This window comes from Tursiops truncatus, chromosome 10 (assembly GCF_011762595.2).
Source record: "Tursiops truncatus isolate mTurTru1 chromosome 10, mTurTru1.mat.Y, whole genome shotgun sequence".
In the NCBI taxonomy this organism is placed as follows: Eukaryota; Metazoa; Chordata; class Mammalia; order Artiodactyla; family Delphinidae; genus Tursiops; species Tursiops truncatus.
In genome coordinates, this window is record NC_047043.1 from 71,343,576 (window position 1) to 71,361,597 (window position 18,022).

General features: G+C 36.7%; 1 protein-coding gene across 3 annotated transcripts in view; it reads right to left on the reverse strand.

Annotated features, from left to right (window-relative positions):
* Positions 1 to 1,367: 1,367 nt before the first annotated feature.
* The window catches only part of DENND6A (DENN domain containing 6A), a 51,597-nt gene continuing 34,942 nt past the window's right edge, over positions 1,368 to 18,022 (reverse strand). For 2 of the 3 annotated variants that reach the window (XM_019947703.3, XM_019947701.3), the window contains 11 exons: positions 17,828 to 17,950; positions 17,247 to 17,342; positions 15,103 to 15,197; positions 9,133 to 9,198; positions 8,980 to 9,044; positions 8,306 to 8,395; positions 6,458 to 6,511; positions 6,242 to 6,351; positions 5,576 to 5,678; positions 4,278 to 4,352; positions 1,368 to 3,805 (listed from right to left, as the gene is read on the reverse strand). In XM_019947703.3, coding sequence (XP_019803262.1) covers positions 3,674 to 3,805; positions 4,278 to 4,352; positions 5,576 to 5,678; positions 6,242 to 6,351; positions 6,458 to 6,511; positions 8,306 to 8,395; positions 8,980 to 9,044; positions 9,133 to 9,198; positions 15,103 to 15,197; positions 17,247 to 17,342; positions 17,828 to 17,950 — 1,009 coding nt within the window. In that variant the 3' untranslated portion in view covers positions 1,368 to 3,673. The remainder of the gene's footprint in view (positions 3,806 to 4,277; positions 4,353 to 5,575; positions 5,679 to 6,241; positions 6,352 to 6,457; positions 6,512 to 8,305; positions 8,396 to 8,979; positions 9,045 to 9,132; positions 9,199 to 15,102; positions 15,198 to 17,246; positions 17,343 to 17,827; positions 17,951 to 18,022) is intronic. The other variant, XM_019947704.3, reaches the window with a different exon arrangement.

Genomic DNA, 18,022 nt, shown 5'->3' on the forward strand with positions numbered 1-18,022 from the left:
AGTAATGGGTAACAGAGAAAGGCTGGTGTTCAAAAGTCCAGAAATAACACTGGAGACTAGGATATAGCAGAATTCTACTGCCATCTTCTTTTTCCTCAACATTTGTGCATCATAAGATAGGCAATGTTATAACTGCAAAATAAATGTCATAAACCTATTTCATTAACCATCAACCTTAAACTTGCTTTTCTAAAAATTGGTTAGATGTGGGATATATGTTAGGAATCATGATTTTGTAGCTTGTATCAAATGCTTTATCTATTTCAAAGAAACAAGGAAAATTCTCGGAGCTCTATTAACAAATACTAATTTCTATTGATATAATAATAAATACCATAATTCAACCAAGTTGTAGATGGCATATAAGTACTGTATCTTCAATATAGAAGGGATATCAAGTTATTAGTGATAATTTAGTCATTATTATGAGTTAACATATTTTGTTATTTAAATGACATTTATCCATAATTAGAGAAGGTTTTTGCCTTCTTCAACTATCTGTTTTTAAAGGACTAATATTAGAAAGTTGGTAGTTAAAATTTTTCCCCCAAGTTATGCTAAAAGAAGAAAGTAAAATTCAGGTATATAAAAACAAGTGAGTTAAGTTATGGGCAAGTGAAAACAAAAGGACAAATTTTAAAGGCATCTCTCCTAAATGTACCAATATATTTTACAGTATACTTTGAAGGATATTACCCAGTAACTTCAAAAAGGAGTAACATCCAATATATTTTATTATTAAAAAATAAATTAAGGGCTTCCCTGGTGGCGCAGTGGTTGAGAGTCCGCCTGCCGATACAGGTGACACGGGTTTGTGCCCCGGTCCGGGAAAATCCCACGTGCCGCGGAGCGGCTGGGCCCGTGAGCCATGGCCGCTGAGCCTGTGCGTCCGGAGCCTGTGCTCCGCAACGAGAGAGGCCACAACAGTGAGAGGCCCGCGTACCGCAAAAAAAAAAAAAAATTTTTTTTAATAAATTAATTAAAATCTAAAGAACGGTATTATATACTAGCTACTTTCAAAAAAGAAGAGGAAGAAATAAAAGTAATTTGAGATTTAAGGTTAGAAAAGAAAAGGTAGCAAGCGGAGAATCTAACAATACCTAGATTATTAAGCTAAAAATTTTTCATCAGAACATTTCACAAAAATCAAGACACTGGTAGGAAGGATATGAAATCACTTAATTCTGTCTGTTAATAAAATGGACTATTCATCTGTTCATAATGAAGTAAACAGAGGAAGGTTTTCATTTAAATAACAAAAATAAGTTAGAAACTAAAAGGAATCCCATAATGCAAAGGTTTCATTTACTCTGCATTTTTTCAAGCATTCCAATCTTACTCAGAAATAATACAAGGTATCCAAGGGCTTTAAAATCTAAGGCCTTTAATTAGTTTTCAGTAATGACCATAAATGCCTTCTCAAAACCCCTTTCACTGAAAACAGAAGGCACTAGGCATTACATAACACCCTGAAAGCAGTGATTCCTTCTGATGCTGGTGAAGATACACATTAAATGGCAGGTTTTAGATCTTAATGTCTCCTCCGGGAAAAAAAAAAAAAGACAGCTCTGAAAATCACCCCCAAAATTAAAGTTACCAGTCTTTCTCAGGTTCCCAATGCAATTTTAAGTTATTTTTACAAGTACATAATTTGAAATTAATAGATAAACCCGGTAAGTATGATATGGTTTTCAACATGTGTTAGGCTTTTTGTTAAGTACAGTAAATATGAAGATACCGTTATTACGCTAATTGGCATCGTTTGCTTCTCTTTAGCTGTGCAAAATAAAGTTGAAATGATACATCCTGTAGTGGTATAATTTAAAAAATCCTTGATATGACACTAACAACTTTCAAACTCTGGTCACAAACTACATATAAATTGTTAGATTATTAAAATACACCTTTTTGAAAAATAATAAGATGACCATTTATACCTAAATAAGGTTTCCCAGGAAGATATGAAATACTTTAGCATATAAAAGTAGTTGCCCCTTTTCCATGAGGACAACTGTTGTTTCACAAAATAACTCATGTGATTCCTTTCAAATGCCACATTCTCTCCATGACTTTGAGGTATGCTTCAAGAGACTTGTATCCATGAGAAAAGGGCACATTTGGATAGAAGACCACAGTTACAAACACCTAGGACCCTTTCTTAGGTCAGGAGTGCCCTTAAGAGTTACATTAACAGAGAATAAGAGATAGCTCCTGAAGCCATTTCTTTTACAACCTACAACTAAATTTGGATATGTAAAGGGTAATTCAAGACACAGCTATTTACATATGTGCTATGTCATGTGTGCCTATTTTAAACAGTGGCTTCTTCAGGACACTCCTATTCAAACACTAACGAAAAAACCTTATTCTACCAAACCACAATCTTCTATTTTTGGCAAGGTAGTATAGTGTAAACAAAACAAAACAGAAACAAACAAAAACAACAATGACAAAAAACTAGCTATAACAGTGATTGAGGCAAAAGTTCCATGTCAAACAACAGTAGGGAAAGTATTCTGAGAAATATTAATTTTGGGGGAAAAAACCCTACCAAACAAATAATGCTAGAAATCAATCTTATAATCGCTCAAATGACTATCACATAAAAGTTTTAGGGCTTCCCTGGTGATTGGGAGTCCGCCTGCCGATGCAGGGGACAAGGGTTCGTGCCCCGGTCCGGGAAGGTCCTGCGTGCCGCGGGGCGGCTGGGCCCGTGGGCCGTGGTCACTGGGCCTGCGCGTCCAGAGCCTGTGCTCCACGGCGGGAGAGGCCACAGCAGTGCGTACCGCAAAAAAAAAAAAAAAAAAGTTTTACAAATGCCTTTAAAATAAGAATAGTTGTTTTAAAAAGTAGCTGATTATGAGGTTTATAATTAGAATGTCTTTGAAAAACAGACAAGCTAATTAACTTGGGCCCAATTAGCAAAGGGAAGAGGAAATAAACTCTTCCATAATTAATACTAGATGTCTTCTTCCCTTTGGTGAAACAGATTAAATTTGAAACTGGTATAGAAAATAATGAAATGAAACCTCTATGACAATTGAAAAAAAAAACACCAATGCCACTAATAATGAACACAATGGGAGGCAAAAAACATATTTTTAAGCAATGATTACTCAAAAGAATGCCTTATAAAAAACTACATATAATCACGTTAAGAAAAAGCTTCAAGACTAGCAGCTGGGCTTTGTGAAACACGTAGGACAACGGAAGGCACTACAAAAGCATTAATCACTCCTAACTACAGTCTGACAGTTCAGTCTTTTCCTTCTTCTTAAGAAGATAGCCAGTGTGAATGTCATTTTTATATCCCCCTGAGTTTTATCATGATTGGGCAGAGAAGCACCAATTTAAAAAAATATCTGCAATGCCAGCACTGCAGTTTGGAATCGCTTAAACTGATGGCCCCACAGGTCTCTCATAAGAGCACTTTAGAACATGATTAAAAATATAGAAATGCCTTTTGGTGTTTCAGTATTAAAGTGGAACCACCACAGATATCCATTTTTTTAAAACTAATGCACTAAAAAGGTCTGTTTATACAGTATAGTCTTTCAACCCTGTAGCTAGCATTCACGGCTATTTTCCGCTCCGAGAGATCTTGGGCGTCTGGTTGAAGTGTCAGTATGCTTCATGATGTACAATCCTTTTGGCTGGAAAATCCTGGCAAATATCATGTCATGCCCGTTTTGAGCAGTATGCCTTGTAGGTCCTCTGGCAATGCTAAAATAATTGCATCTATATGTGTCCGTAACTTTTCCATAGTGTCAGGTTTCACAGGTAAATGCTCTCGATCAGCCTGCAACTATATAAGGAACATTTGGAAGCATTTAAATTACCTTTTGAGGCTGTATTAATACAGTATATTCTCTAAATAAACAGTTTTAATGGTCAAAGATTTGGAAACTTCAGACTGAGACCAGAATTTACAGAATCTATAAAAAAGCAAAGAACATGACACTTTAACAATACAATTGCTGAGCTCGAAAAAAGACTTCATGTAAATTAATAGATAATATCAACGCAGACCATGTGGTATTAAATATAAGTCACAATGTTTTTTGTAAAGCTCATTAGACTCCATGTAAATAACTAAAAAAAATATATGGCTTCATTATGATCTGCTTGAGTGACCAAGTATTTTCAGTCAGATCTACCATCAATTGACCAATCATAAGTCCTCTCATTTAAAAATTTACTTCTGCGATACATCAAAGCTATCACCTCAAATAAGAGCAAAACAACTTCACAGATCTTTGGCTGCTTTGGCTACATACCAGCTTGTTTTTTAGCTTCAATACAAGGTCTACTGTTTCTACTTCTGTGTGTTTCTGGGTCCAGTGAAGTAAGTCCTAGAAGAATAAACAAATCTCAAATCAGTAAATACTCAAAATAATATTCAAATCGTTCTATTTCAATAGGCAAGGCTACTGGGAAGAAAGGACAGGAAGGAAAAGGAGAACAGGGTATTTAACCCAGACATAGCATTATAGTATAATTCTGTACATAATATTCTGATAATGTGAATCAGATACTTTTTGACATTAGCCAGAATGACTGTCTAATATTCAGAAGTAAAACACAATGGAAGAAATTCCTTTCTGGCCCTTTTAGATCAATCAAGAGAAACAAAATTGGAACTTAAGGTACGATACTAACCCCTAACTCCACTAAGTATTGAGTAATTTATAAGGTACATCAACTAACAAATCAAGATAATTGCGAACATGAATATATTACTGTATACAAACTTGGCATCTTCAAATAAGCTCTTCCTGGGCTTATTTGTGGTTGCCTTCATGGTATTCTTTCTCTGAAAACCGGTCACTGAGAGTTTATGATTAGAAAGTTAACACTGAGGCTAGCCCACCTCAAGCTAAACACAAATTGAGACTATCCTTTATATTTTTAAAAGTAGCTTAATTTAAAATAGTCTGCTGACAAATTATAGAATACGAAAAAGTCCAAATACAGGAAAAATATATTAATAACTGGGAAAGGTGAATAACGCATGGTGGAAAAGGTGTTGAGTTAGACTGCTCGGATCTGAATTCTAACTCCATCCAGTGGTATGCTAGTAAATATTTAACAACTGGCTCTCAGGAAAAGTTCCTGGTTTATACCATTTGCCAGTTGCTGTGGTGTAATTCTCCCTCTGTAGCTGATTTCAAGCTACCAACCTGAGATCACTGAATACAGAGCTGGGAAGAGATGCACACGGCTGGCTCTTGTGAGCCAGTGCAAGTGGGCTCGAGCACACTGCTGGTTCCACTACTTAGCAGTGATGTGATCTGAAGCAAATCACTTAATTGATTAATGGATCACTCAATTGTCTCAATTAATCACTCAAGTGTCTCATAACGCAGATCATAACACACCTACTTCAATGAACTATGAAGATTAAAAGACTGTCCATTTAAAGCACCTGCACAGTCCTTGGCACATGGCACATGATCTGGAAAAGTTAGCTATTACTATTTATAAAGTAGAGGATATGGATATAACCTTTCAGCCTCTATGAATAACTTTATTTTCAATAGTTGTTAATCATCACACAAACGTGCTGTTTTCTAACCTCTTCACAAAGAGCTTCCAGATGGAGTGCCTCCAGTTTCTGGGTCATTTCCTTCCTCCGGGTCTTGAACCAACCATCAAAATTTGGAGATTTTAGAAAATGCCTATAAAAATAAATTTTTAAAAAGCAAAGTTTGATTATGACTTAACTTCCTCTCAATACTTTTTCTACCGATAGCTAGGAGAACCATGTGAAACAATGTAATTTTTTTAAAAAAAGAATATGTTGGATTTCCCTGGTGGTCCAGTGGTAAAGAATCTGCCTTCCAATGCAGGGGACGAGGGTTCAATCCCTGGTTAGGAAACTAAGATCCCACGTGCAGTGGGGCAACTAAGCCTGTGCGCCACAACTACTGAGCTCACGTGCCTCAACTAGAGAGCCCACACGCCACAACTACAGATCCCACAAGCTCTGGAGCCCGTGTGCTGCAACTACAGAGCCCACGTGCTCTGGAGACCCTGTGCCACAGCTAGAGAAGCGAAAACCCACACAACACAACTAGAGAGAAGCCCGCACACTGCAATGAAGATCCTGCATGCTGCAACTAAGACGCGACGCAGCCAAAAAATTAAAAAAAAAAAAAAAAGGATATGTTTAAGCCCAGTTTTTTGTTTCATTTTTAAATAAAGCTCTATAGATGGATGAAATAGAAAAAAAAGGACCAACCGGTAAAGTCCAATCCAATCGCCTTTTATTCTAGAGGTCAGCTGAGGTCCTGTTTTCTCAAGTGTTTTCATAAATTCTTCTGGAAGGAACTGTCTTAATTGGGGTGGACTCTAGAAAACATGACATACTGTATTTTAAAATTAAAAATGGATATATTCACAGAAGTTAACTGCAGTTAGACAACTCAAATAGGAATTTAACTGAATATATTTATACCTTCCATGGAGAAATGCTTTTCTGCAAAGGCATCAAGCTTGCCACATATCTTTCCTAAGTCCAAGAAAAAAAAGTTAGTCAAAGTCAGGTGTTCTTACCGAGAGAGTCTTCAAAAATGTTTAAACTGACCTACTTAAAAAAAGTGGGCTTCCAAGTTTTTCATCATATGCTCTTTCAATGGACATCAACAACACCATCACCAGTCTCAATAGATACACTAAATTTAGATTGAATTGAGAAGTCAGACTTCCAATAAAAATTTAACTAAATCTCAGATAATCCAAAGAACTACCTATTTTTAATGATAATAATTAACCTTATTGAGTAACTGTGTGCCAGAAAATGTACTCAACATTTTACATGTGTGATCTCTTTTAACTCTTGCAACTATCCTTTGTGGCAGGTATTACTGGGAAACTGAGGCTTCGAAAGGCTAAGTAACCTGCCCAAGTTCACACAGCTTGAACTTGAATTCAGGTCTACTTGACTTCAGCCCATGCTCTTAATTAAGCATTACAGTAAAGTTCACTTAATCAACTTAAGCAAGTTGATTTAAATGGAACAAAATAAATTGACATCTATAGACTAAGAAAAAATATTTCTTCCCAAAGTATAATAGCAAAGATTTCCAGACTGCCCTCCTATAATATTCTTAGATAGATTACATTAACAACTACACGAGTCTCTCTCTGATGCAGTCTCCAGACTAGGACCACATCATGGTACTGCCTTATACTGTGAGGCATAACTTTTAGTAATTTAACATGATGTTCCACTGAACTTCAAAAAATAATTATATCATCTAGTCATTTATTTCATAAATATTTATTGAGTGCTATCATGTGACAGACTGAGGAAAGGTAATGAACAAGACAGATAAGGAACTTCATCACGGAACTACATTCTCACAGGTATCATATCAAATTGTGCTCAAGAAAATAGTAGCAGATTTGAAAACTTCTGCTCTTTCCATTACAGTAAATGCAGATGATAATGGCAGCTACCTCATAGAGTTGTTAGGAGAATTAAACAAATTGTTGCTCTCTAGCGCCAGTGCTTGGCAGTCTTAAGAAAGCACCTGCTTAGCTCTGCATAGTGAAGTTCTTCTTCCCAGTGAAATCTATTTAGCCCAGACCATGATCCTAGGGAGTTGCTATTTAATTCTTTAGAAAGTATAATCAGTAAACATGTTTTTTCACCTGCACAGTATCCTGGGAATGAAATATTGGAAGTCTTGGGTATGCTCTGCAAGGAATAGGTACTATTGTAGGATCTTGGACTAATAATAGAATCCTAAAATGTTCAACCTCATCTCTACCCCAATGCCTCCTTCAACCAGTTCAAGCTTTGTCCTGATACCTCAGACGAAATGGAAATATGAGCATACAACATCACTGCTTAAAACCTCCCCAACTGCTTGGGGAGCACAATCTGACTCTCTTAGCATGAAATAAAAAGTACCGATCAAAAAATAAATAAATAAATAAATAACATCAGAGAAAGAAGCTCCAGTAGAACCTTTTAAGGTGCAAAATTCAATAATTATATAATATTTCATAAAAATTATCTCATTTAAGATTCACAACAACCCTGAAAAGTCTTTAGGGAAAGTGTCATCAGCCACATTTTACAGATAAACAAATTGAGGGTCAAAGAAAGGAAGTGACTTACCAAATTACACAGCTAATACCAGAACAAAGAATTCAGGTGTCTTGCAAAGGGCTCTATTTTAATCACTACACACACGAGCAAGCAAAACAATTTAAGATAAAGTTTTGGTGGATGAAAAAAACATTCATGTGCCCTTCAACAAAGCATTAAATTAAGCAAATACATATGCTAACTTACTAATGGAATGATGAAGCTTTGTGTCAGTTCCAAAAAATAACGTCGGAGAATAACGCTTTGAGCCTCAGAAGGACGCTTCTGTTGTACACCCTTAAAAGAGGAAAAAAATGAGAACCTATACTCTAGTGTCAGAGAATACAAAACAATGAATGCTTATAGAAGTTTAGCTGATATGTAAATATGTATTTTACTTGATAGGAAAAAAACCCTAGAACTTCATCTTGAAGTAATTTAATGTGAAGTTCACTGTGCAATATCCTGTAAAAAAATCCTTAGAGAAAAATATAAGACATTCATCCCATACTTTAAAATATTAGCTCACAACAAAGACTATATTTATTTCATACTTGTTGTATTAACAATATTTACATTTTCCAAAAAAATGCTAACTATCCTATTAGGTGTTAAGCTACCTCATAGTACAGTCCACGACTTTCTCACTATAACTCCTAAGTTTTCAGGAAGATTGGCACTAGGTTGGTAGCTGCAGTCCCATATTTCTAGCCCATAATTGCTGCTACATTAGTCTCCTGATTTTCATGAAGCTTTGGATCAAAGTCCAGAGTCCAGAAAGACCTCTTTTCATATTATTGTACATAAAGCACATGTTGCTTTACTGGATACTGCATACCTGAGTAAGGAAATTTAAATTAATAATATGAGCAAGTAATCACCTTCTGCAATTGTTTCATGATTTCTTCATCTCTATTTAGATATGGCTTATAAGAAGTATAAACTCCTAAGAAGTAAAGAAAAGAAAATGAGGTAAGCAGTATGACCCATTTACCCATATAGTATGTGTTTTAAAAATTAATAAAAGTCAATACCAGGTTTAGAATCCAGAGTCTTTAGGTTCTTCAATTTTTTCACTTTAACCTGCTTAGGAATTTCACCTGAAGGAAACATCATAAAGATTCTTATAGTTATTTGAATTTCACATATCACAAAACTGGAATTTTCTAAGACTGATAATCCACTAACTGTTATGTACTTAGTCAAGGATGCTGTAGCTAAGGTATTCTTAACATCAGTGAATATTTAAGAGTTTATTCCTAGTACTTTAAAACTGGATAACGGGAACACTGGGCTATATAACAGCATTACAGAAACAATTGTGTAAATTATATAAAATGGATATTTGATCTTTCATTAATATCTATCACTACTTTAAAATTTCCTTTTGTCACTCAACTTAAAATTTAAAATCTTTGTGCTAAATATATGAAACATGAATAAGATACCATTTTGAATATGATGCCAAATATAATACCATTTAAGAGTAAAGAGAATTGAAAGCAACTCCTAAGTTAGTATGAAGATGTAGTATTCAAAGATTTTTTTTCTGGTACCGCCCCAAATTCTGCTTTTGCAGTGTAGAAACACTGCCACCAGGTGGTGATAGTGGAAGCCACAACCACAGGCCTGAGCCACAGGTGGACTGGACTCTGGACTCCTAAGCAGGGGTGCTGTGTTGCAAAAAGGAGTATGAAGTAAAAGAGAGAAAAGATTACAGGATGAAATGTATGCTTTGTTGAATACTGCTCCTGGGTAGAAAGAAAATCTGAAGACATGTGCAGCAAGGAAAGAGAAGAAAGTGAGCTACTGTAGCTCTGTGGAGGAGATTTAAAAACAAGAGGCTTTGGGGACAGACTGAGAAACAATAGGAAAGAGTCCAGAAACACTCAGGTTTCTGGAATGTTTCTGATTTATTAGCTCACAGTTTTTGCTTTGTCAACTTATTCTATATATTCCCACATACTAATTCTCATTTATTTATTTATTTTTTGGCTGCATTGGGTCATCGTTGCTGCACGCGGGCTTTCTCTAGTTGCGGTGAGAGGGGGCTGCTCTTTGTTGTGGTGCATGGGCTTCTTATTGCAGTGGCTTCTCTCCTTGAGGAGCAGGGGCTCTAGGCGCGCAGGCTTCAGTAATTGTGGCGCACGGGCTCAGTAGTTGTGGCTCACGGGCTCTAGAGCACAGGCTCAGTAGTTGTGGCACACGGGCTTAGTTGCTCCATGGCATGTGGGATCTTCCCAGACCAGGTATCAAACACGGGCCCCCTGCATTGGCAGGCGGATTCTTAACCACTGCGCCACCAGGGAAGTCCCCACATACTAATTCTTATGAGAATATCTCTCATCTTGAATGTTATCTCACGGTTTTGCTTTCCAGAGTTCAGAGTAGCTTTTCGTCAGAAGATTTGTAAAACTTTTTTTTCTTAAAGTGCGGAATTAATACATATTTAACTATACAGATAACTAAATTCAAATCACTATCTGCCTCTGACTCTGAGAACCCAAAGAACATCACATGTCAAAACTACAACGCTTTGAATAAGTCTAAATATTTCTGTGCCTATTTTCTGTTTCCTTTTGTCTAGATCACAAAGGACTTGCAACTCCTGTATCCACCAATGCCGTTTATTATATATTATTTCCTGAAATTCACTGTTCAGAGGAACCAAATATCAGGGAAGAGAATAATTCAGCAGTAGGTTTCATATATTCTTTACATTCAGTAAGTTCTAGGTAATAATGAAGATATATAGTGATCCATATCAGCTTTTTTTAAAAGGCAAAGACAAGAATACTACCTGCGCAGCAATCTTCACTCACACAATTCCCCTCTGATTCAAGGGACCTCATCAGGTGTAAGATGCATACCGAACTCTAACCCTAGCCACTATAATTCTTACACTGTAGTACATAATAGACATAAAGAAAACTAGTCATAAAGATACATTGTTTATTGCCAAAAAAAGTTAAATGGTATTTGTCAAATACATCTGGAAAATAAAATAAGAATGCCAGGAAATGAACTGAAGTCCTACAATTACAGATGTTTATTTTAATTAAAAAATACTTATTCAATGTCTGTCATGTACATGCGCATAAGAGAGGGGTTTAACATTATTAAATTAATAATGTTCTGCACATTTGCATAACAATCTTCTACATTTAGGTCAAATGTTTTACCTTTGATTAAATCATCAAACCCAATTTCTGGTTAGAAATTCAGTTTATAATGTGATCCAATATACACTAGTAGAATTACTTTCTCTTTGAGGAATACTTGTTCAGTACCATTATCCTAGCATTACATTTCTTCATTTAATAGGATTTGGGTGAACTAAAACTAGGTATAACCCATAAGAAGTAATCCCTTTATAGCACGAGGAATGATCCCTCTGCAGGGTTAAAACTATATATATGTTTCTAATAAAGCTACAAACTTCTGGGCCCAGGAGAGCAAAATCTCAGTTCTGCTATGCCTTCCCTGCTGGTCCTACAGAACATACTTTATCTGCAGTTTTACTGACCCTCTCAGATAGTCTTGAATTTTCAAAGCCAGGATCCTAGGCAGAGCTGTTGTGTTTCCTAACTTGTGTAGCATATGCAGTGGTCCTAGTCTTGAGATCAATGGTAGAAAAGAAATATATCCCAAGATATATGCCCAGTACTCATAAATTAAAAGACAAATGGATTTTCATGAATGTGATACCAAAAACAGAGACAATAAAAGAAAATATTGATAAACTGGATTTCATCAAAATTAAAAACTTCCGCGCATCAAAGGATACTATCAAGAGAGTGAAAAGACAACCCACAGGAGAATACATTTACAAAGCATACATCTAATAAGGCATTAGTATCCAGAATATAAAGAACTACAACTCAATGAAAAAACCAACCCAATTAAAAAACAGGCAAAGTGGACTTCCCTGGTGGTGCAGTGGTTAAGAATCTGCCTTAACCACTGCCAGCGTACACGGGTTCGATCCCTGGTCCGGGAAGATCCCACATGCTGCAGAGCAACTAAGCCTGTACGCCACAACCGGCTGAGCCTGCGCTCTGGAGCCCACGAGCCACAACTACTGAGCCACGTGCCACAACTACCGAAACCCACGCGCCCAGAGCCCGTGCTCCACAAGAGAAACCACCGCAATGAGAAGCCTGCGTACTGCAACGAAGAGTAGCCCCCACTCACCACAACTAGAGAAAGCCCGTGTGCAGCAATGAAGACCCAACAAAGCCAAAAATAAATTAATTAATTTTTTTAAAAAAAAAAAGGGAAAAGGACTTGTAAAGACATTTCCCCAAAGGAGACATAGAAATGGCCAATGAGAACATGAAAAGATGCTCAATATTACTAATCATTAGGGAAATGTAAATCAAAACTACAATAAGATACCACCTCACACCCATTAGGCTACTATCAAGAAAACAGAAAATAACAAGTGTTGGTGAGGATGTGGAGAAGTTGATATCCTGTGCACCACTGGTGAGAATGAAAAGTGAAAACAGTATAGCAGTTCCTCAAAAAATTAAACATGATGACTATATGGTCCAGCAATTCCACTTTTAGGTATACAGTTGACCCTTGAACAACATGGGTTTGAACTGCCCAGGTCCACTTATACATGGATTATTTTCTTTTTTTGATGAATATATACAGTACAAGATTTGCAGTTGGCTGAATCCACAGATGTGGAACTGTGGATACAAAGGGCCAACTATGGGAGTTGAACATCCTCGGATTTTGGTATCTGTGGCAGGTCTTGGACCCAATCCTCTGTTGATACCAAGGGATGACTATATACCCAAAAGAAGTGAAAGCAGAGACTGGAGATATTTGTACACCCATGTTCACAGTATTATTCACATAGCTAAAAGATGGAAACAAGCCAAGTATCCATCAACAGATGAACGGATAAGCAAAATGTGGTATATACATATGATGGAATATTTTTCAGCCTTAAAAAGGAAGGAAATTTTAACACATACTACAACATGGATGAACTCTGAGGACATTATGCTCAGTGAAATAAGCCAGTCACAAAAGGACAAGTAGGTAGAATTCCACTTACATGAGATACCCAGAGTAGTCAGATTCACAGAGACAGAAAGTGGAATGGTAGTTGCCAAGGGTGGGGGGTGGGGCGATGTGGAATGAATAGGGAGCAACTGTGCAATAGTTTCAGTTCTGCAAAATGAAAAGAGTTCTGTGGGTAGATGGTGGTGATGGCAGCACAACCATGTCAATGTACTTACTGCCACTGAACTGTACACTTAAAAAATGATTAAGATGGTAAATTTTATGTTATGTATATTTTACCACAGCTTTTTAAAAAAAGGAATAAAATTCTAATACATGCTACAGCATGGATGAATCTTGAAAATGTTATGCTAAGTGAAATAAGCCAGACACTAGAGGAGAAATACTGTATGATTCATAGAAACAGAAATTAGAATAGAGTTCACTAGGGGCTGGGAGATGAGAGGAATGAAGAGTTATTGTTTCATGGCTACAGATCTTCTGTTTGAGATGATGCAAAGTTCTGTAAATGGATAGGGCTGACAGTTGCACAACACTGTCAATGTACTTAATGCCACTGAATCGTACACTTCAAAATTGTTAGAATGGTAAATTTTATGTTATATATATTTTGCTATAATAAAAAAATTTTAAGGTAAGTGGGAAAAAGTATCATAAACATACTAAACTTAATGAAATTTTGCACATCTATTAAGACCTGTGCTCAAACGACACAATCCAGTCCCAGAAATAGGTACTACAGTCTTGCTCAAAATCATTTAAACACCCCTGGTGTCATTGCTCACAACGTATCACCTCTACTAATTGAACAAGGACCAAACTGAGGACACTGACACTCTCTACCATCAACTCCTCAATGACCACTAAGGATCTATAAAACATAATGTTTCCATACAACATCATCACTCTCCTATAGAAAAAGTGATACCTTTTTCTATATGATATGGTCCAAATACTCTGGTGACAGAAATAATCAGAGGGAACACAGCATCTCATCCCTAAAATAGGCTGCTTAAAATAAAGTGTAGGGTTTCCCTGGTGGCGCAGTGGTTGGGGGTCCGCCTGCCGATGCAGGGGACACGGGTTCGTGCCCCGGTCTGGGGGGATCCCGCATGCCGCGGAGCGGCTGGGCCCGTGGGCCATGGCCGCTGGGCCTGCGCGTCCGGAGCCTGTGCTCCGCAACGGGAGAGGCCGCAGCGATGAGAGGCCCGCCCACCACAAAAACAAAAGAAATAAAGTGTAATTAATATTCCATATATGCCCTTATGCCCATTTTGAAAAATAAACTCAAGAAGTGTCCCCTTCCCTCCCTTGGTCCTAGGTCCTACTTTTAAATGGTAACTTCACCTGTCTGAAGAGGATTCTCAGAGCAGCAAAAATATTAGCTATCAAGACATCACAAGAAAAGGATATCCCTCATGGATAAAGATGTAAAAATCCTCAAAAAAACCTAGCAAACTAATAATAATAATAATAAAGGACTATACACCATAACCAAAAGGGATTTATTTAAGGAATATAAGGTTGGTTTAACATAAAAAATCAATTAATTTAGTATACTGTATTAATAAAGGACAAAAAGTACACGATGATCTCCACAGATACAGAAAAAGCATTTAACAAAATTCAACACCAATTCATTATAATCTTTTTCAACAAACTAGGAACAGAGGGCTACTTCCTCAACTTGATAAAGGACATCTATGGATGTCCTCTATGCATTTTTTTTTTTTTCCTCTATGCATTTTTTTTGGTAGGTGGACACGATGGGTTATACATATAAGAATCTGTATATTTTAGCTGGAAGCTATGCTCTTCTCCAAAGGCTTTTATTCAAGTTGCCTAAAAGAAGGTTGCCATCAACATAATTAAAAAGTAACGAAGCAGTGAAAACAAAGGAAGAAATAAACCTGCTCATCCACCTTACATACTAAAACGAGAACACCAAGTTTATACTTTACCTGCAGGTTTAAGGTCTCCTATCCGAATAATGTGTGGCCAGTGCTGGAGTGTTTTTGCAAAAAAAGGGTTGGTTACTCCTAATATGACTGAGGGCCTACATTAAAACAAAACAAAACAAAACCAAAGTGAGGAAAAAATGAATGTTCCATCAGTTTACAATTTATTTTGAGTGAACTACTGTTTACTCAAAGATTACTAAGATAATCTTTTCCTTCATTGGTACCACATATCAACTACATTCCAGGCACCATTTTTAGCACTAGGTATATAAAGATGAAAAGACACAGTCTTTCTAAAAGCACACAGGAAAAGCGGTATACATAACCAATTATGATACCAGAAATTAGAATACAGTGAAGGTGGTATAAAATGTACAATTATTACAAAGGAGAAACTATGTCTACCAGGGGATTAAGGGACAGCCTCACCAAAGAGATGACATTTGCACAAAGCTATGAAAGATGAACAGGAGGTTTTTTTTGAAGGATAGTTGATATATAACATGATATAAGTTATGAACAGGAGTCTTTTGCCAGGTGGATAACGGAAGAAAATGTGATGCAGGAGAATGAATAGTATGTGCAAAGCAATGAAGTGAGATCACGGTCTGTTTGTAAAACTACATATAGTTCAGCATTCCTAGAGCACAAAGCAGGAAGAATGAATAGTCAGAAAAGAAAGCAGATGGGCAGATGCTGGCCAGATGATTCAGTACCAACTTAATATGCTAAGAAATTCAGATGTTATCTTGTAGGCAAACAGAAGCTACTAGAGAATGAGTGGAAGAATGCTACATGAACAAAAATGTACTTATTAGAAAGATCACTCTGGGGGAAATTTGGAAGATGCTGTGCAAAAAGGGGAAGAGGTTTGGGAAAAGCAACAGCAAATACAAGAAAGACTGGAGGTAGTAAGACTAGGAAGAGAGCTCTGGAAAGAAGATAACAAATGTTATGAGAGATATTTTAGGATGTTGAATTGACAGAATTTGGTAAAACTTCACGTGGAGCACATTAAGAACGAGAAACTTACGACAATTTAGGTTTTTGATAACTAAGTGAAAAGAAGCACCATTCATGAAGTAGGAAGAGGCATGGAACTAGGGAAGAAAAGAAGGAGACAAAAAGAATTCAGTTTGAACACGTTTAATTTTGGGTGCCATTAAGATGTCCAGGTGGCAAATACGATAAAAAAACAACAACAAAAACCTGGACAGAGGTCGAGACCTTGCAAAGATTTGAACTAGGAAGATAAATTTCAGTCATCAGTATATAGGTGTTAACAGAGACTGTGGGTACAGATAAGACTGTACAGAAAGAAATATCAGTCTGAAATCAGAACCCAGAACACAATACTGGAGAACACCAACATTTAAGCGGTTGGCAGAGAAAAAGAAGTCTGCACAGGAGACTGAGATGCACCAGCCAGGTGAGACGGTACCAAAGATTAAAATGTTTTCAACGTCAATAGAGTAAGTGTTACAAGAAAGGGAAGGCAGGAAAAACAGGGCAATAATGTGCCCACAGGTTCAAGGCAGTGAGAAAGGTCTTGATGACTTTGGCAAGAACTTCAGCAGAGATGAAGAAATCAACCTGCAACGAACTGAGAAGCAACCAGGAAACCAAGAAGTGGAGAGGGTAAATGGAAATTTTTGTTGTTATTCTAGAAACAGCTATGAAAAGAAGGTGAACAACAGAGCAGGAACTAAAGGGGAAAGGTAAGATATTTCTTCCCCTTTTACAGATTGGGAAGAATTTTTATATGTTTATATGCTGATTCAGTGAAGAGGGAGAAGGAAAAGGAAGTTACAGAGCAAGAAGAGATAACTGATGCTATAAGGGGTCCTGAAGTAAAGAACAAAGATAGAAGTAAAAGTAGTCAGATAGCTATTAAATTAGAGGAATTAGCTATTAATTAGCGGAAGACAATATAGCTTCCACTAACAAATAAGATCATTCAAAGAAAATAGGATAATGACTCTTGAAATGTGAAATTATTACCAGCAGCTCCTCAAAGCTTCCTTTATAAAATCAATCTGCCAAAAGTTCAAAATTTAAACTTTTCAATTATTACCAAAAATAATTCTACATAATTTGGTTATAAAGGTAATACTTGGTCAATAAAAGTTATTTTGTTTACTCACGGGGCTTGAGTACGGGTGGTATATTCTTTGAATTCACTATCATGAATAGTGAAATAAGGTCGGAAATCACTGAAGTACTTTAATGGAGAAATACAGCTGCAGAGCAAGAATAACATGTAAAACAAAGGACAGAAATTAAAGGCCCTACTCAATAACTATGAAATATCTAAACACAGAGTTTACCCCAGTGGGATCATCTATCTATAACTCATTTCAGGAAACTAGAAAGACAAATGGAAAAATGTAATGTAGATGGCATACCAAAAACACACTGGATTTGGGGCAGAAGACGGGGTGAAATTCTGGCTCTATCATTCATTAGCTACATACCTTTTTCTAGACACTGACCATTCACACAACTGATTTTTATCAGGTGCTAACTTTATGTAAGTGAATGAATGTGCTTATTGCCCAGAAAAACAAAAACATGGAATCTGAAATAATTTTCTCATCAATAAATGGTGCTATAATGAGCACTACCTTCTTACAGGATTATTGTGTAGATAATGCAATGAGTGTGCAAACATATCACAGGTGGTAAACTGTTGCAACTATCACCATGAGGAACCAAATATACTCACTTAACAAGTGCCAATACAGTCTCTGACGACTCTGATGGTGACGGTGCCATGACCACGAGGGGCTCACCCAACAGCACCAGCTCCCAAAGCATCTGACTATGAAGGAAAACTGGGCAGAAACACCTGAAAGGTGTTTACGCAGCAGAGACACTGTTATTTATCCATCCCTGTTTTTTTTAAGTTCCCATATAATCA